General features: G+C 39.3%; 1 protein-coding gene across 2 annotated transcripts in view; it reads right to left on the reverse strand.

Annotated features, from left to right (window-relative positions):
* Positions 1 to 259: 259 nt before the first annotated feature.
* The window catches only part of LOC108708405 (interleukin-1 receptor type 1), a 31,367-nt gene continuing 12,629 nt past the window's right edge, over positions 260 to 18,997 (reverse strand). The window contains exons 3-11 of one of the 2 annotated variants that reach the window (XM_018247073.2): positions 17,841 to 18,078; positions 17,030 to 17,198; positions 11,294 to 11,456; positions 10,826 to 10,891; positions 9,363 to 9,480; positions 8,165 to 8,307; positions 6,277 to 6,420; positions 4,797 to 4,958; positions 260 to 1,429 (exon numbers count right to left, since the gene is read on the reverse strand). In XM_018247073.2, the coding sequence (XP_018102562.1) occupies positions 1,086 to 1,429; positions 4,797 to 4,958; positions 6,277 to 6,420; positions 8,165 to 8,307; positions 9,363 to 9,480; positions 10,826 to 10,891; positions 11,294 to 11,456; positions 17,030 to 17,198; positions 17,841 to 18,078 (1,547 nt within the window). In that variant the 3' untranslated portion in view covers positions 260 to 1,085. The remainder of the gene's footprint in view (positions 1,430 to 4,796; positions 4,959 to 6,276; positions 6,421 to 8,164; positions 8,308 to 9,362; positions 9,481 to 10,825; positions 10,892 to 11,293; positions 11,457 to 17,029; positions 17,199 to 17,840; positions 18,079 to 18,997) is intronic. The other variant, XM_041582368.1, reaches the window with a different exon arrangement.

Consider the following 18,997-nt stretch of genomic DNA (forward strand, 5'->3'; position numbering starts at 1 on the left):
AGCCTACTTAGAGCCCTTCTCCCTCTGATACAACTCCCCTACACTGCAAGGGGGTCCCCAAAATACAACAAGGTATGGGGAGAATGCGCTGAGGCTATAGACTAACACTATATGGGTACCCCTCTGAGACTATGATCCCTCCCTCCACTGGGAACTCCAAAGTCCCCCTTTTTCTCTAGCAAGTGACTAAACATCACCTTGAGTAGGTTGTCACTGACTGATCACTATAGGTGTATTTTAGACACAGGAACAAAACATGTTTGTAGAACCAATATTGTATTGTTTATTGTCTCAATGTTATAAATGCATAAAAAAGGGAGGGAGTAATAATGATGGTTAATACTCACCTAAACTAACTGAAATACAGCTCTATGCATTAGCACATGCTGCCTGGGTTAGTAATAAAATTACCCGTATTAATGTGGATTGATTGCAATGGCAAATAGAAGTAAACAAATACTAAAACAATTGTGTCCCTTGTGGCTATGGAACTAGCCATTTTGGTAAATGCACCATTGCCCAAAGAGCTAGAGTGGTTCATTTATTAAAGGGTAGAGTATTATGTCACTTTTAGGCTGAAACTTGCAAAGCACCCAGTTGTGACTTCTCCCCATAGTGGCTCCTATGTGACCTGGCAGCTTTCATAAGGAGTATTCATGAGGAGGGCAAATGTTTAGCCTATGGAGTAGTCTTGCTCCTTCTACCCCATACCCAATAAAGTGCTGTAACTGATGAAGGTGGCAGCAACCCCAAGACATGCTGGATGAACTGGCATCCTTGGAATATTTCTCTCTCTTACTGAATAAATAGGCCTTCAAATGCTTTGCAACTATGAGGCTTGTGTGTATACAGCTCTAATTATTAGTATATGCAAGATCACCTAGTGCCCTGAGATACAGATACTGCACAAGAGCAATCTGATTCTGATCAGACCATTATCTAGTAGGACATAACTCAATGCCCCATATGTGCCCAGTCTTATCCTTCCATGTGTGACCAGCTTAATAACTCTGATTATCAGAGCCTTATAAAATGCTCCCACGTGTGGGAAAACGAACTCATTCCACAGTAGCATCAGCACTTATTCAGAGTATTGGTGTCTGAGTGCAGCAGGTCTTTGTGCTGGTTGGGGGCATATAGTATCTCATATGTTTCCAGAACTTTGTGTTTGACTGCATGAAATCTCCTTTCCAACGGATAGCACCTTGCTTTTGTTTGATGTACTGGATGGATTCTGGCATATTGGAGTATTCCATGCCTTTCTCTAATTCAACTAATATCACTTTAATTTTATTCCGAATGAGAGCATCGTACATTGCGATTTGCTGCTCAAAGTCATCCTTTAAATAGTTTTTGGACTGAGTGCTTCCTAGAACAATGACCAGCCTTCGACTCTGGGAGATGGCTTCATCAACAACATCAGACACGGCTGGGAAAATAAAATAACAATTTGTATTAATATATTTAAATTCCTTCATGACAAGCACAAAGAAGGGCATTATAAACTGAAATTCAGAATTCAGATTTGGTCCAGGGGTTTATAGTGAATGAATATTGTTTTGTTGTAGCTGTACTATAATGTGGTTATATTCACTCTCTGCTGCAGTACAATGGCATCCCCAGGAGGCAAATCTTTTCCTTTCCTACAACAACCATGTGATATGCATGATCCCCACCTTGAAATGTAAAATATAGGTTCAAACAATAAAGGTGGTGGTTAATAATAGGTTCAATACGCAGAACTTTACTACAAAACTCAAGTGCTTTAATGTGTCACGACATGTTTCGAGCTGAGCTCTTTCTCTTTACCTACTGAATCTACCGTTACTTGGTGTTGCACAAAATATAGGTTCAAGTGTGGCCAGATGGAATAAATTTAACACACCCAGACCCTCCCTTGTTCAGTGGAGACCACTATTGTTCTCTGCGATTCTTCAGCCCAAGCCATCTCTAAGTCTGCTTTCTCCCTCTGTGTATATCTTCCCTATTCAAAACTCTATCAACTATACTGTCATTTTGTTACAACAGGAAGTACAGAGTGATGAGTTACCTACTGTCTACCCCATAAACCCAAATAATGAGTTCATTCTGAAGCAGTGCTCCAATCCCATGCCAAATAATTAATTACCATTTACCTTATATTATTATTATTAACATGTATTTTTAGAGTGCCAACATATTGCGCAGTGCTGTAAAATGAATGTGTTTATACAAAGAAATCACATGAATTACATACATAGAACATACAGAGTTACATACATAACAACCATTACCGGTACAAAAGGTGAGGAAGGCCCTGTGCAAAAGAGCTTACAATCTAAAGGTAAAGAGAAAACTGCAGAAAACTCAGCAGAAAACTGCACCGGCCCGGGGTTATACCAGTGAGCACCACGGAGTGTTCTCTTCTGGCTTCTTCTTTCTTCAAATTTCTCGGGGCAGATGCATGCTCAGTTTACCAAAATAGCCGACTTTTTAGTTAAAGTTTGGATTTTTGTTCTACTGTGCAGGCGCAGCTGTGCGAAGGAAAGAGGAAGATGCTCACTGGTATAACCCCAGGCCGATGCAGTTTTCTCCTGATAGGAGTATTGGCCCGGGGTTTCAGGTAAATACAATCACTTGTAAATATCACTTGGGGTGCCTAACATTTGGCACCCCCAAGTACAAGAAGACTTTCCTTCTCCTTTAAAGAAGAATTCAACCCATTTGTAGACCTCCCCCCTCCCCCCCCCGAGGCTAACTGTCCCCTGGGGGAAATGCCCCATACTTTATACTTATCCGTTGGCGCAGATTCTGCCAGCGGAGTTCCACGCATCCATCTTCGGGGGCCTTGGTAAGCTGACTGGGAGATCAGCAATTTCCGTGTATTTCCATGCATGCGCAGTTGTCGCAAGCCGGCAAACTGTTCCAACTGTGCATGCAACGAAATACCGATCAGTCAATCAGGACCCTGAAGATGGATGCGTGGAACTCCGCTGGCAGAATACGGATAAGTATAAAGTATGGGGCATTTCCCCCAGGGGACAGTTAGCCTCGGGGGAGGAGGGGGAGGTCTACAAATGGGTTGAATTCTTCTTTAAAGGAGAAGGAAAGTCTTCTTGTACTTGGGGGTGCCAAATGTTAGGCACCCCAAGTGATTGTATTTACAAGTGATTGTATTTACCTGAAACCCCGGGCCAATACTCCTATCAGGAGAAAACTGCACCGGCCTGGGGTTATACCAGTGAGCATCTTCCTCTTTCCCGAGGGGTAAGTATAAAGTATGGGGCATTTCCCTGGGTGGGGGGAAGTTAGCCTCGGGGGAGGAGGTCTACCTGGGATGGGGGGGGGTACTCGGTTTTTTTACAAATGGGTTGAATTCTCCTTTAAGAGATCTTTTGAAAGCAGAAAGGTTTGGGAGAAAGTAGATGAGAATTCCAGGGGAGGGGTGCAGCCCTTACAGTGTGTGATGAGGTAGTGAGAAGAGTCGAGGAGCAGGTCAGTAGAGGAACATAGTAAGTGGTTGGGTGACTATCTAGAGATGAGTTCAGAGATGTAGGGAGGGGCAGAGTTATGAAGTGCTTTGAATGCCAGGGTCATTAGTTTGTATTTTATTCTGATAGCGAAAGCCAGTGCAGGGATTGGCATGGCAGAGGAGGAGCAGTTGATGAGGTGTACAAGCCTGGTGGCAGTGTTCGTTATGGACTGGAGAGGTGACAGTCTCTGGTGGGCAAGGCCAATTAATAGAGAGTTACAGTAGTCTAGACGTGATATGATGAGAGAGTGAATAAGAATTTTGGCAGCATCTTTTTGATGATAAATTATCACATTTTGGATATGTTCCTTAGGTGAAAGTGAAACGATTTAATAAGTGACTGGAAATAATCAGTGAAGGACAGGGCAGATTCTAGGATAATCCCAAAGCACCGGTCCTGGGGAGACAGGGTGATAGTGGAATAGGGATGTAGCGAACTGTTCGCCGGCGAACTAGTTCGCGCGAACTTCGACTGTTGGCGTCCGCCGCAAGTTCGCGAACGTTGCGCGACGTTCGCCAATAGGCGTTTGCGTCAAAATCGTTCGACCATTCGACCATTCGATCGCTAAAATCGAACGATTTTCGTTCGAATCGAACGATCGAAGCCATTGGATTGAATGAAATCATTCGATCGAATGGCTTCGATCGTTCGATTCGAACGAAAATCGTTCGATCGAACGATTAAAATCGTTCGAATCGAACGATTTTCGGATGTTCGAAGTTCGCGAACTGTTCGCATTTTTTGCCGGTGTTCGCGAACGGCGTTCGTGAACACATACTCGGCAGTTCGCTACATCCCTATAGTGGAATTGTTAACTACAATAGATACTTCTGGGATGTTACGGGTGTTATTTGGGGAAGAGTACCATTTCTATTATAAAGAAGTTTAATTCAAGGTAGCGTCAAGACATCCAAGTAGAGATAGCGGACAGGCAGGAGGAGACCCAAGCTCTCCTGCTTGAAAAAGGGCCTTTTGCTGCCCGAAACATGTCGTGTGGACGCACAATAAAGCACTGATTAGCAGGTATTCTGCTGTTTGCCTTTGATTTCCATATCCCATGATTGAAGTATTCTTGTGGTGACTTGACGGAACACCAGAGGGAATCAAGGCTTGCGAATAATGCTTGGCGTTCTGTGTGTTACCCTGTGAGTGAGACCCAAGCTCTGGATTGAGAAACCATAGATTGAGATATTAGAAACCATACGATATATACATGTTAGGTAGTCCTACTATACTGCATGTATTACATGTCTGTAAAATAAACAAGAAGAAGAAAATATTCACCTTCCCCTGGTGATACATCTCGTCCAAATATAAAAAGTCGATATGAAAACTGTTCCTCTAGGACCTCAGGCAGCACCTTTAGTACAAAGACGTCCATGGGATAGGAGCTGGTTTCACTTAGACTTTTTGGATACATAACGTAAGCGTCATAGAGCTTTCCATCTGTGACAAATGAACAGAGTTAAATAAAGAAATTGGATACATGATAAATACAAAGTATTGTGAACACTGCCAGGAACAACTGGGATTGTTACAATTCCCTCACAATATGAGTCAGGTAAAGACGTTTGAATACATTTGCCCCTATGCCTCTTGGGGAGACATATGGAGCTGTAAGACAACCTGTGCTATAGGCCCTGTGCTAATGCAATGCAGCACCTGCAAATAGCTCTTTATATTTGTATTTTCAATCAGGCCGCCCTCTGCAGCTGAGTTAGAGAAACAAACATTGCTACCGGACAACCCAAATAAATCTGCAACATGCTACAAAGATGTCTCTAGTCATTTTAAAAATATGATTCTACTTCGGAATTCAGACCATGTTTTAGTGAACCCCCGTTTGCACAGACACATACAGGTATGGGATCTATTATCTGTAAACCCATGATTTCCCTTTTCTCTGAAATAATAAAACAGCACCTTTTACTTGATCCAATAAAGATATAATAAAGATATAATAAGCTATAATTAATCCTTAAAGTGGACCTGTCACCCAGACACAAAAATCTGTATAATAAAAGTCCTTTTCAAACTAAACATGAAATCCAATTTCTATTTTTTATTAAAGCATTCATAGCTGTTGTAAGCTCATTTAAAAATCTCAGCTGTCAATCAAATATTGTCTGCCCCTCCTCTATGCCAGTGGCATAGAGGCAGGGCAGACAATTACTTTCACTTTCCATTCAGCACTTCCTAGATGTCACTGCTCTCCCCAGATCCCCCAGTTCTCTTCACCATTTAATTGTGTAGCCAGGGCATGGGGATGGCCATCGGGTCCCCTATTCTGGTGCACAAACAAGATTCTGAGATGATACAAGGCTTGTCTTAATAACAGTGTCCACAAAATGGCTCCTGCCTGCTTGCTATAAATTTGAAATCCCAGACTGAAGGAAGCAAGATTCAAATAATTTATATAGTGTAATTAAAGTTAATTTTGCTTGACTAATGCGATGAAATAGGATTTTGAATAATTTTTTTGGGTGACGGGTCCCCTTTAATAGTGATGGGTGAATCTGACCAGTTTCACTTCGCCGTATATGGGCAACAAAATTGTGCGCAGTGAAACTTGGTGAAAAATTTAGCTCATCGCTAATAATTAATCCTTATTGGTAGCAAAAACCAGCCTATTGGGTTTATTTAATGTTTACATGATTTTCTAGTCCACTTTTCTAGTCCACTATCCAGAAAACCCCAGGTCCTGAGAATTCTGGATAACAGGTCCCATACCTGTATAATAGAAACCACAAACATAAATCAATACCCTTTTTATTTTTTCGAGCAAAGCAGGAACTCCGATACCAAAGGACAATATCAATTTTAAAAATCTTGACGGCTATTACAATATTGATAATGACGAAAATCAATGATACAAAAAACGCGATCAAAAAGGGCTGCAAATTAGGATCTGCAAAGAGAAAGAAGACAAAGACAAGTATATGATTATTGTTGTCTTGCTCAGCACAACTCTACTAAGGGCAGAGACACGCAAAGATTCAGAGAGATTTAGTCGACCGGCGACAAATCGTCTCTTCTTCAGCAACTAATCTCCCCGAAAAGCCTTCAAAATCTCCCTGTTTACGTTAAAAGCCTTATCAATGAGTCTTGCTATATGAGATAAGGTTCAGGTAGGTAAAACTACCAACATTACAATGTCCTCCATTCCTCTGCACACCACTACATCGTTTGTATCTTTGTATGTTCCTGACCGACTCTTCTGTTCCTCTCAGAGCAACCTCCCGATTGCAGCCACCATTAGTACAGGTATGGAATCTATTACCTGAAAACCTGTTATCCAGAATGCTTTGAATTATAGGATGGCCGTCTCCCATAAACATTAATAATTTTTATGTATTATGTCAATTTACTTGAATAAAAAGGCAATGTTAAAAAAAAAAATCAAATCAAATTTGCTTTTTCTCCAATAATAAAACAGTACCTCGTACTTCATCCAAACTAAGATATAATTAATCCTTATTGGAGGCAAAAAATCCGATTGGGTTTAATTCATGTTTAAATTGTGTAGTAGACTTTTTAGTAGACTTAAAGGAACAGTTCAGTGTAAAAATAAAAACTGGGTAAATAGATAGGCTGTGCAAAATAAAAAATATTTCTAATATAGTTAGTTATCCAAAAATGTAATGTATAAAGGCTGGAGTGACTGGATGTCTGACGTAACAGAACAGAACTTCCTGCTTTTCAGCTCTATTACTCTGAGTTAGTCAGCGACATTAAGGGGGCCCACATGGGACATAAATATTCAGTGAGTTTGCAATTGATCCTTAGCATTCAGCTCAGATTCAAAAGCAGTTATTACCCATGTCCCCCCCCTCAAGTCACTGATTAGTTACTGCCTGGTGGAAACCAAGAGAGCTGAAAAGCAGGAAGTAGTGTTCTGGCCATTATGTTACACATCCAGTCACTCCAGCCTTTATACATTACATTCTTGGCTAACTAACTATATTAGAATTTTTTTTATTTTGCACAGCCTATTTACCCAGTTTTTATTTTTATACTGAACAATTCCTTTAAGGCATGGAGATCCAAATTACGGAAAGATCCCTTTCCGGAAAACCCCAGGTCCCAAGCATTCTGGATAACAGGCCTTCTACCTGTACTGCTATTTGCCCTTAAACCTTTATCTATTGCTGCTCCTTTCATTTGGAATGCCATCCCTAACTTCTGAGTAAAAGGAATCTTCCCTCAGTCTCCTTAGAAATCAATTCCCTCTTGGAGCACTCGCATTAACATCTGACTCCTGTCCTGGCACTTATAGCACAGTGACAACCACTCTAACCTACAACACTTATAATCCTCCTATTTGTGTCTGTAAATTACCCACCTACTTACTGTAGATTGTAACCTCTACAGGGCAGGGACCTTCTTCCTCTTATCTCTTTAACACTTAGCACTTAAACCTGAATGTAACTGTATTCTGTATATATTTGTATTTATTATTGTATTGACCTTGTTTTTAATGTATTGCTCTGCTGCACAGCACTGTGTACACAAGCAGTAATATGTGAATTAATATATATACACATACTGTACTTTCACCTGACTAAACCTTTTCAATCCAGGTGATGCATAATAACCATACTTAAAAATGTAACTAAAATTAAAATATGCTGGAAAAGAGAAAACCTACGTACCTGGACGCTGTAGCATAACGTAAGCTTTAGTCATTGCATTGAAAATTTCACAATAGAACTTCTTGTTATAATGCTCTTCTTTAATCTCTGTAAAGTTCAGATAACTATACACCATTGGTTCTCCGTCCTCAGTCATGGAAGGACTAAAAGTATGCAGAAATAAACTCAGCAAATGTCTGCCAACAGCTATAGCCTAACAGTGTAATGGATTTGTGGATATGGAATAGGTGAGAGTAATAAAAAGTAGCAATAACAATCAACTTGTAGCCTTATAAGGCATTTGTTTTTGTTATATGGGGTCAGTGCCCCCACCCCTCATCTGAAAGCTGGAAAGAGTTAGAAGACGGTACATAATTTAAAAACTATAAAAAAATAAAATAATGAAGACCAAGTTGTACAATTAGCCATTCAATAACATAATAAGAGTTAAATTAAGTGATTAATATCTGATAACAATATATACTGATGTTAGTTTGGTCAAGTCTTCAATTGTTTTGGATCAAGACTAACTAATACTCAATGGTTACATTTCAAGTATTTTCCTCAACTGGGAGCCTATAGAATCATTATGTATGCATCTGTTTATACGTATGTATATATATATGCATGTATATGTGTGCATAATATATTTATCATCTTTTTTCCTACGATACATAGGCGACCTCGCAGAAACCACCCTAAAACTGTTGATGAAAAAAATGTACTGTTCAAAAGTAAATTTCTATAGAATATGACATGCCGTCAAAAGTTACTGTTAATTTAATTTGGTTTTTTTCCCCTTCACTCGGCCCTTTCACCAGACCGAGATAGGACCGATTCTTTTCTCTTTCTTCACCTTTCTTCTATATGCAAATATTTGATGATGTTACATAAATGTGAAACTACCTTTTCACTAAACATGTTAAAACTCAAATATAAAACTATTGAAAAAAAAAAGTTAACTTAAGGGTGAACCAACCCTTTAAGATAGCAATGAGGATCTGAGAAATGGAATTCTCTATTTTTCCAGATATAAAGTAATTTCCCCACCTAGAACAGTGATTTTGAACCTCCAGCTATTTCAGGCTGTAGCCTCTGTAGATGGACACAACATGGACACTGACTAAATCCTCATTGGTATCCACCACTGCTGAATCAGAATTAGTTTGTATTATTCAGCTTGCAGATTGAGGTAATTTTTTGTTATTAAAACACTTACATGATATCTCCAGTTATAACAGTATCATAGACCTCATCAACTGCAGAATCATTGTACGTCCACATAATCAAAACTTCGTCACCATTGATCACTTCGCATCTGAGGCTTATGGCAGATCCTGCACCAGTACAAAATGACATCTCACACAAACTTGCCACGGTACTTGCATACTTTACAGTGAGACTAACAATATTTTAGGAAGTGGTAGCTATGTTATCACTGTTTTTATTGTTATTAAATGCAATTAATACTGTGGACCTTTAACCATATCTGCATAAACAGATTATTATAACAGATCTATATAAATCTCTTAATGGTGGCCATCATCAGTAACATTGACATCCACAAGCAGGACATGTATGCTGTAAAGTTCATGCAATGCAGAATGCAGGTTACACAGGCACAATACACTTTGATAAAAAAAGTTCTGCTGGGGTTGAATGCTGTAAGCTGAGCACAGGAGAGGTGGTTAGGTGAAAAAAATAGGATCGGACAGCTTGAGTTTCTATGGGAACCAGTGATGCTATCTCTTCACTGGCTGTTAGACTGGAGGGTGTGTTTAGTAATCTGTGCTGAGAAGAACTGAGCATGCTCATAAATTGAGTCAAAGCAAATTAATGAGGGAGGGGGCAGAGAGGGTTAGAGGAGGAGAAGGAATTCTAAGTGATTAAGGGGATGCGGCAGCCTTACTGTTAACCTTTTAACAACCAGAGTGGCAGATATCTAAAGATTTCAAAGAGTCTGTTCACTGATAAAATCTTTGTGGGAGGAGTTTACATGTCCTTTAAAGTTCAGATTTTCACTCCACTGTGCATGCTGCTGGGCCCAAAGAAAGAACATGTAGAAGAAGATCACCCTCTGGTCCTCCTCCAGAAATACCCAGTGCAATCTTCTAGTCTTCTAACAGGAGCACCTGCCTGGCCCACATCATCATTTTAATACCATTAATTCCGCAAAGTCAAGGCACATAGTAAATTTGCAGGGAAACAATCACTAAATTGTTTACTTTCTGAATACCGGTTAGAAACAAACACAGTTTATGCCACACTAGGCATGCAATATAATTACAAATTTGGAGCGACCGAATACTAATTGCAGTTGATCATATTCATATAATATTGTGGACAATGGCAATCTTCTCAGCCATACCACGGGGGCCTGGAAACGTGGTTATCCACACTTTAAGGTGGTTTATAAGCATGCGGATTCTGTGTCTACTACATTAAACAATCTGTGACACTGAGACAGATACAAGCTAATGAGAAAAATATATCTCATAATTCAGTTCCACATTTTTCTATATATACTTCAATGAGGTTGTGGATGTTAAGCCACGGGATACGTTTTCCTCATCCATCTGAATCTGCCCATCTTTCCAATTTCCTCCTTTTAACCACTTTTTCTCTTTAATACAGGTATGGTTAGTGAGTAGAACATTGCTATCCAAATGAAACAAAACTCACCTAACTCCACTTTGTTAATAGTGTTACTGGGATTTCGCATAAATGGTAAAAGAGAAGCTGCCGCTACTGAAAAAGAAAACAACAGTGTTCAGTTAAATAGAGCAGTAATGTCGTTTCCTTATATATACACAGAGCTGGCTTTCATGGCTACTGCATTTTACATGAAGAGCCAGCAAACAATCTGATGAAGTTAAAGGGCGATGACTAGACTTATTAGTATTAACTTAGAAGGCTGGGCATCTTACACCTTTCCTGTTACAAACCACCTAAAATTAGAGGGGGACCTTGTACAGTAGCAGAATAAGAAGAAATACAACAGAACATATTGTTTGTTTCAAATCTATGCAGATGCCTGCAACTCTATAACATGGTGCTTCTCTCACTATCTGCTCATTAATACCATCTCATCCAATCACACAAACTGAAAGTTTAAATGCACAGGGCTCTACGGTATAAATAAAGTTTTACCTGTAATTTCCAAATCAATAGTTCGAGTCAACGAATACTCTGTCCCACTGTACTCAAACTGCACAACACAAGTATATAATCCTTCATCTTGCTTGACAGCGTTCTGTATGGTCAGGGCATCAGCCAAAGCATAATACTTATCATTTTGCAAAGGCTGGCATTCCTACAGAGAAAGTCATTGTGTTCATATATTAGATGGAAAGATTACATAGAGAAAATATATATAAATATGAATTCTAATTTTTTTTATGGTCAAAACTGTCAAATTTGACTGGGGAATTATCCAAACTCGATTAGAGTTTTTAAAAAAATCCGATTTACTGGTAGATTTTTGAGATTTATCAAACTCTAGCCCTTTAAAGGGGAACTATTGCGAAAATGACAATTTTATATAAGCTTCAGTCTACTGAAATAAGAAACTTTATAAATATCAATTAAAAATTCTGTACTGTTTCTGAAATAATCAAGTTTATATTCACTATCCCTCTGTCAGCATCTGTTTCTCTTCATTCTGTCTTCATGCAGCAGTTGGGTGTCAGATATTCATTGACAGTTAGATCCAATATATCTTATAGGGGGCTCATTTTGCCTAGAAGATGTATTAGAGCTCACTCTATCAAACTCATCAGACATCATGTCTCTCTACATGCAGGATTTGTGCAAAAGGCAATTATTTTGTTTGTACTGGAATCAGTTATTTGAGTGAGCTCTAATACATCCTCTTTTTTTTTAAACTGAAATGTTTTATTGATTTTCCAAGGAATAAATTCAACATATTATTGTATGAGTTCAGTTACAGAGAAGCATAAGATATCATATTGAGGTTCAATGGTGAGTGAAAGAGCAATAAAATAACATGAATTAAAACAAGGAGTAATTTAAACAATAGAAAAGAAGGAAAAAATAAATAAAATAAAATTTGACAAAAAAATTCATAAATAAATAAATAAATAATGGCGGCTGGGCTAGGTATTAGAGCAAATAAGAACAGTAGTCAGAGACATTTTCAAGAATGTAGGTAGCTAGATGACCCAGAGAGAAAGTTGACAAACTATACATGCAATGCTGAGAAAAGCAAGGGATCATTTTCATATGCTAACCAGGGTAACCAAATCTTATCATAGGCTTCCATATCATTTTGTAACATATATGACATTCTTTCGTTGGCTGCTATATCAATTATCTTTGTTTTAAGCATGGATATAGGGATTGGTTTTTTCCAGTTGCGAGCAATAATCAACCTGGCGGCTGTGAGGATATGTGGTGACAGTATATGAGCCAAGTTGGGTAATCGAGCTTGTTTCTTTTCCAGGTGGTGGTTGGGTCTTTAGGGAAATCTGTGTGTAGGATTTTAGATAGTAGTTGTATGATACGATCCCAGAATATTGAGACAGCTTTGCCAGTCCACCATATGTGAAGCATTGAGCCAGTTTCTTGGCAACCTCGGAAGCAGTGCGGATCGCAAGATGGGAAGATCTTGTGCAGTCGGGATGGCACAAGGTAAGTTCTGTGTAGTGGCTTGATTGAGGTCTCTCTATTTGATACACAAGTTCTTCCTAAATTTGCCGTGAGGCTGCATTGTGACCATTGTTGTGTTGAGATTGTAATTTGGAGGTCTTTTTCCCATTGCAGCATATATTTAGGTTTATATTTATTTTCGGTAGGTAGTTTGTTGAATAGTTTATACGTTAGGCTGAGGATGCCTGGTGCCAGTGGTGCTTGTCTGCAGATTGATTCAAAGCATGATTTTGTGAAGCAGTTGCCATTGTATTTTTTGGCTTGCTGATGGGCGTAGTGGATGAGTTGCGAAGCTCTAAATATCTCTTGCTGGAGTGGTTTGAATTTTTGAATTAGTTGTTGCAATGTGAATGGTTTGCCTCGTTGAACCAAAGTTTCCAACGTGGTCACTCCTTTCCCTAGCCACCATGCATATGCCTTTTTAGACTTTCCTGGTGCAAAGTCCGGGTTGTTTATTACTGGGCTTAAGAGAGAGGGGAGCAAAGTCAGTTGTGTTTTATCCACAAGTGTAGCATGTCTATTGTGATTGGGGATGCTTCCGTAAAGCTTTGCAAGGGAATTTTGCTGAGCCATAGGACATGGTTGGTGATGTGTGGGTAGAGCAAGTCATTTTCAATCTGGACCCATAAAGGGGCCGCTTCTCCTGCATGTGACGGAGCCCATTGGGCAATTCTAGCAGCTCTATAGTATTTAGTTAAGTTTGGCACTGAAAGTCCTCCATTCGATTTGTGTAAGTACATAACATGTCGCGGTATAAGTGTCTTTTTATTTTGCCAGATAAAGTTGTTAATGGCTGACTGTAACTTGTGGATATCAACAGATAGGACAGGGATGGGTAGAGTCCTGAATAAGTAAAGGATCTTTGGTAATAGTACCATTTTTACACAGTGAGTTCTGCCGATCCAAGAAATTCAGTGTTTGTCCCAAGAGGAAAGTTTCTGCATCAAAAGGTGTATTAAAAAAGGGTAGTTAGTCTTGTATATAGTAGAGAGAGAGGTCGTTATTTTTACTCCCAAGTATTGTAGATATTCATTCCTGGTGGAGAATCCAAAATTCAGCTCAATCAGTTTAATCATTGGTTTGGGAAGGTTACAGGGGAGCATTTCTGATTTCTCTGGATTGATTTTCAGGCCTGAATATTTTGCAAAATGTGATAGTACGTTTAGTAAATTAGGCAGAGATGTGAAGGGGTTAGTCACATGCATGAGTAAATCATCAGCAAAAAGTGAAAGTTTGTATTCTTTACCCTTTACAGTAAAGCCTCTAATATCAATATTGTCCCTGGAGTGCTCTAGCTAGAGGTTCCATTGTTAATGCAAATAGGGCAGGGGAAAGAGGGCATCCTTGTCTCGTACCTCTCTGAATCTTGATATTGTCTACCTTCCTAGTAGAGGGGAGGTTGAGGTGAGCTTGTGGATCCTGGTAATATGCCTTCAGCGTATTGATTAGAGTAGATCCTAGACCAACTTTTTCTATAAGGGAGAAGAGATAGGGCCAGCTAAGTGTGTCAAAGACTTTTTCAATGTCCAATGCCAGGAAGCAGGTTGGGATTTTATTTTTGTTGGCATATGCTACAAGGTTTAGGGTTTACCTAATATTATCTGGAGCTTGGCGGGTAGGAATAAAGCCTATTTGGTCCTTATGAATGGTGGATGGTAGAATCGTATTTAGTCTGTTCACTAAGATGGTGGCTAGTAACTTAATGTCCAAATTGAGTAATGATATTGGTCTATCATTTTTAGGGTTTAAGGCATCTTTATTAGGTTTCGGGATAATTGAGATGCTAGCGTTGTTCATTTCGGGAGGGGGTCTGCCGCTGGTAATGAGTAGAAATAGTTTCTGGAGTTGTGGGATAAGTTGGTTCGATAATTTCTTGTAGTACAATGCGGAGAACCCATCTGGGCCTGGGGCTTTACACATCTTTAAACGTTTAATTGTGTATTCTATATCTTCATAAGTAATATCTTGGGTCATGATCTGTTTCATGTCTTCTGAAAGATGCTCAGGGGCATATTGTTTCAGAAAATCCTCCATCTCTCCTGGTTTCCCAGGGGAGTTAGAGGTGTATAATTTTTGAAAGAAGGATATAAACGTTATTTTATCAGGATTTGAGGAGATTGTACCATTAGCTCATCTGATTTTTTTGGACCTGGCCTTGACGCAGTTCTGACTTAAGTAAATTAGCTAGCATTTTGTTGGCTTTATTTGCGTACCTATAAAATTTATGTCTAGTCTTACGGATAGCCTTTTCAGCTTGTTCTATTTGGCATGCGTGGAGTTTGTGCCTGGTCTCATCTATCAGCTTCCTATTATGTTTCAAGGGGCAAAGTCTGTTATTTTGCTCTAGTAATGCTAATTCAGTTTCTAGACATTTTTGGACCTGTATCCTCTCTTTCTTTTTTTGAGAAGCATATTTTATTAAACAACCCCTGATGTAGGCCTTATGTGCCACTCAGACCCAATCTATCAATGTATCAGACTCTAAATTGTCTTGGAAGAAAGTTTTTATCTCTTGTGAGATAAAGTTTATGCATTCAGGGTCTGCTAATAAACTTTCATTCAATTTCCAATTGGAACGCCTGAACAAGGGCACCTGTAAGTCAAGTGTAGTCTGTACTATATCATGATCGGACCATGCACATTGTATGTGCTTAGAATCAATTAGTGAGGAGGTATCTGAAGCATAAACTAGGATATAATCAATTCTAGAATAGGATTTGTGTGTGTGGGAATAGAAGGTATAATCCAGAGTAGAACCATTAACCTCTCTCCAGGAATCAATAAGCTTGTGTGTATGGAGCAGTTGGTCTACCCGCTTAGTGATTGTCTTATATCGCACCGGGTGATTAGATGAAGATCGGTCTAGTATACGGTTGAAAGATAAGTTAAAAGTCTCCTGCCAAAAGGAGCCTGGTCCGGTTTAAATCCGGCAAAAGGCTACAGAGCGTGTCATAGAATTGGAGCGGATCAGCATTTGGGGCATAACTGGAGATGATTATATAGTGCTGGTCATATAGCGTACCTTGAAGTTATTGCTTTGGCTTTTAAACAGTTTCTTAGAACTCTGCGGTTGAACTACATGTTCATCATCCTTAGCTGGTCAGTAAAAAATCAGATGTTAGTGGATTATGAAACCTATTCAATTTCACTAACATGGTCTTTTTGTATTCTTTGGAAACCCAAATGGGGGGGGGGGGTACTGTTTGGTAGCTATGGATTACCAGACCAGTAGCAAACTATCAGCATTTTAACTACAATTTAAATTTAACATTTTAACTGCAATGTAAATTTAACATGTATAATACTGGGGACAATAAAATATGACTGAAGACTCTGCAGTGCTGGCAATCAAGGACCTCACTTTTAATATTTTGTTTATGGGTTCTAGTTTCATTTCTCATTACAGGAGAAAACACATTGTCTAGCAACGTGGCTGGCCTGCCATAAAACTGGTTAAAATAAACAAGATTCTACTCACTTTTGAGTATTGTACAGTATGCTGGGAACTGTAGATATTCGGTTCTACTGTTAACTTTTATCATTTAAATCACCTTGTTTACCTTCCAAACACTTTTTCCAGTTCCGTTGTTTTCAGATTGTTCACCAGAAAGAAAAACTTGCTTTCCATCTTTTATTCTTTCCATTTTAAAGTTTAATGTCCCTGTCTCTAGTGTTTCAGTCTGGCAGCTCAGTAATCCAGACACAGATTCTGAACCTCTGTAGTGAGGTTGTGGGCGGGGAGAGCAGAAGAAGCACCCAATTCGAACCCGCCCACGACCCAAAAAATATGTGTGTAAGTTAGCCTGAACCTGACCAACCTGCGGGTATTCGGAGAGGCCAGCACATCACTGCTGTATGTTGTCCTAGGGTCAGATGCCTTTATAGAAAGGCAACTCATACTGATTGTACAATGCTGACTGCTGTTGGATTTGTTTCCCATTAAAAGGAAGATTTTTGACATGTGGGGTCTGATCCCTTCCTCCAGAAGAGGTTAATTGTTCTGAACTGAACCTCAGTAAATATATAGAAGGAAAAGGTTTATTGCTGCTCAGTATATTGCAGAAGGGAAGAGGTTAATTAATGTTGTATTTCAAGAAGGTAATGAGGTTGGTTCAATTCTTTGCAGCACTTAAGGATGCATCTCTATCAATCATTCAAATATATAATCCATTTATTCATATTCAACCTCTATATGAAAAGGACAAGAATAAAATGTACCTTAAACCATTTGATCTGAGCCTTGGAGATGTCAACATAGTCCCATACATATGGGCATATGATTTTGGTGGCTTCCGAATACTGCCAATTAGGGAAGAGTGTGGATCTGTTATAACACAAGCCTTTCTCATTTTCAAAAACAATCAGCCTGGTGCAGTATGTAACATCTCTATAATAAACAAAATGTGAAAGCAATTAGTACAAATAATATGCTCAGCATTACAGGATGGGGGCTTATCATGTTTTATCTAAAATACATTAAAGGGTGTATGTAACATGGCAGTGCAATCCTTCCTGTCTGTCCCTTTCAGGCTGTACATCCCGTAGCGTGCATGAAGCTGTGGTTTTGGGGGCCTTGTTCCTGGATAAGCATTGAACTATATGTGTAAAACTGTAACCTTGAATAACATTTGCTAACAATCCTTCCAGCATTTTCTTAAACATGGCATACTGTGATATTATAATGCTTAAGTGGGACTGACCACTAGGTGGAGATAACAGCATGTATAATATCCAAATGTAGTTACAGGTAGTTGCAGAAAACACTATGAGAAGATCTAGAGATGTTGGAGGGTCCAGAAAATACAATGAGGGAGATAATATTGCCAGTAAATTCAAGCACCCCTCTTCTTATGCTCCCAGTCAGTTACACCTCTTTGCCTTCCCAACTGCACCCTCCATTCAACCCAATTCCTCCAATCTTTCATGGGGCACCCCAATCCAAGGCCACAACAGGAATGTGGGATACTATTGCTACACTTCATTCTTTTATAACCCACCACCAAAATAACTGCATTATATGGCGACTTACCTAAGGACACACATGTACCATCCTGCATCCTCTAAGCTTGCAGGGAAAAACCAGAGAGCATTTCTATTTTGATGGATTCTTGATTGTGGATCTGAACTAAATGGTATGTGGGAACCATTTTTAAACCATGTTATGTTAGAACTGTCATTTCTGTTCCCACAACAAGGCAATCGAATTGGCTCCCCATTCAACACGTACTGAACCTCGGCACATGTTACATCTTCATTCCTGCAAAGTTCTGCAAGGGGGACAAAATGTTACACCTAAATTTTGCACCAGAAAAAACACTGCAGAGTTCTGTAAATTTATTGTAAAAAATGTTGGCATTTGTCTCAGTTTTCACTTAAAGCTGAATTTACCTAGATAACTATTAGGACAAATACTCGAACAGCGGTGATTATAGGTCAGAAGCCTCCTAAGGAGTAACTAGATGTTACTGGGCCCACACCAAATTAATTGTAGGGCCCCTAATTACAACACTGTGCAGAAATTGTGCTTTTATACAATTATATGTTGAAATTGCTCATTAATTATGGTCTCATGGAGCTCCCTATACTTCCTGCCCCCCCCCTGCAGCCACAGGGTCTGCTTCCTTTGTAGTTAAGCCTCGCCCCCCAGCACCTTTCTGTGCTGGAGGGGGTCCGGGGACCACATCACTAGTGCTGAGAGCAATTGTGCTCTCTTGTACTATAAGAGCAAAGTTCCTTTTTGCCAGACATTTGCCCTGTAAACCACTTCTATGGTTAAGGGATTCTTGAAGAATGTGTACAATAGAATACGCTCTACACCGCAGGCAAAAATGAAGATCTCACTAAAATTGTGTAAGGAGTATTCAAGGAATTGTTGAATAACTTGTTTATGATAACACAGGAAACTGCAGCATTACGGAGAGACAGGGAGTACTTACTCTAGGAAAGACCACTCCTAACTGACATCCTCTTCATGCTCAGAAAATCCACAACACCACAATATTTGTTAAATTACACTTGCCATTAAGAAGGGTTATGACTGCCTCGGCAACATGCAGACACACAGGGGATTATTAACTAAAACTGTTTTTATTAAACCAAGCTCAACCATACTCCCATCCATGATTTTATCTTATTTATCAATAAAATAACTTGAAAAAGTCAGTTCGGGAAAAGACATAAATAAAA

Source organism: Xenopus laevis, chromosome 2L, assembly GCF_017654675.1.
Source record: "Xenopus laevis strain J_2021 chromosome 2L, Xenopus_laevis_v10.1, whole genome shotgun sequence".
In the NCBI taxonomy this organism is placed as follows: domain Eukaryota; kingdom Metazoa; phylum Chordata; class Amphibia; order Anura; family Pipidae; genus Xenopus; species Xenopus laevis.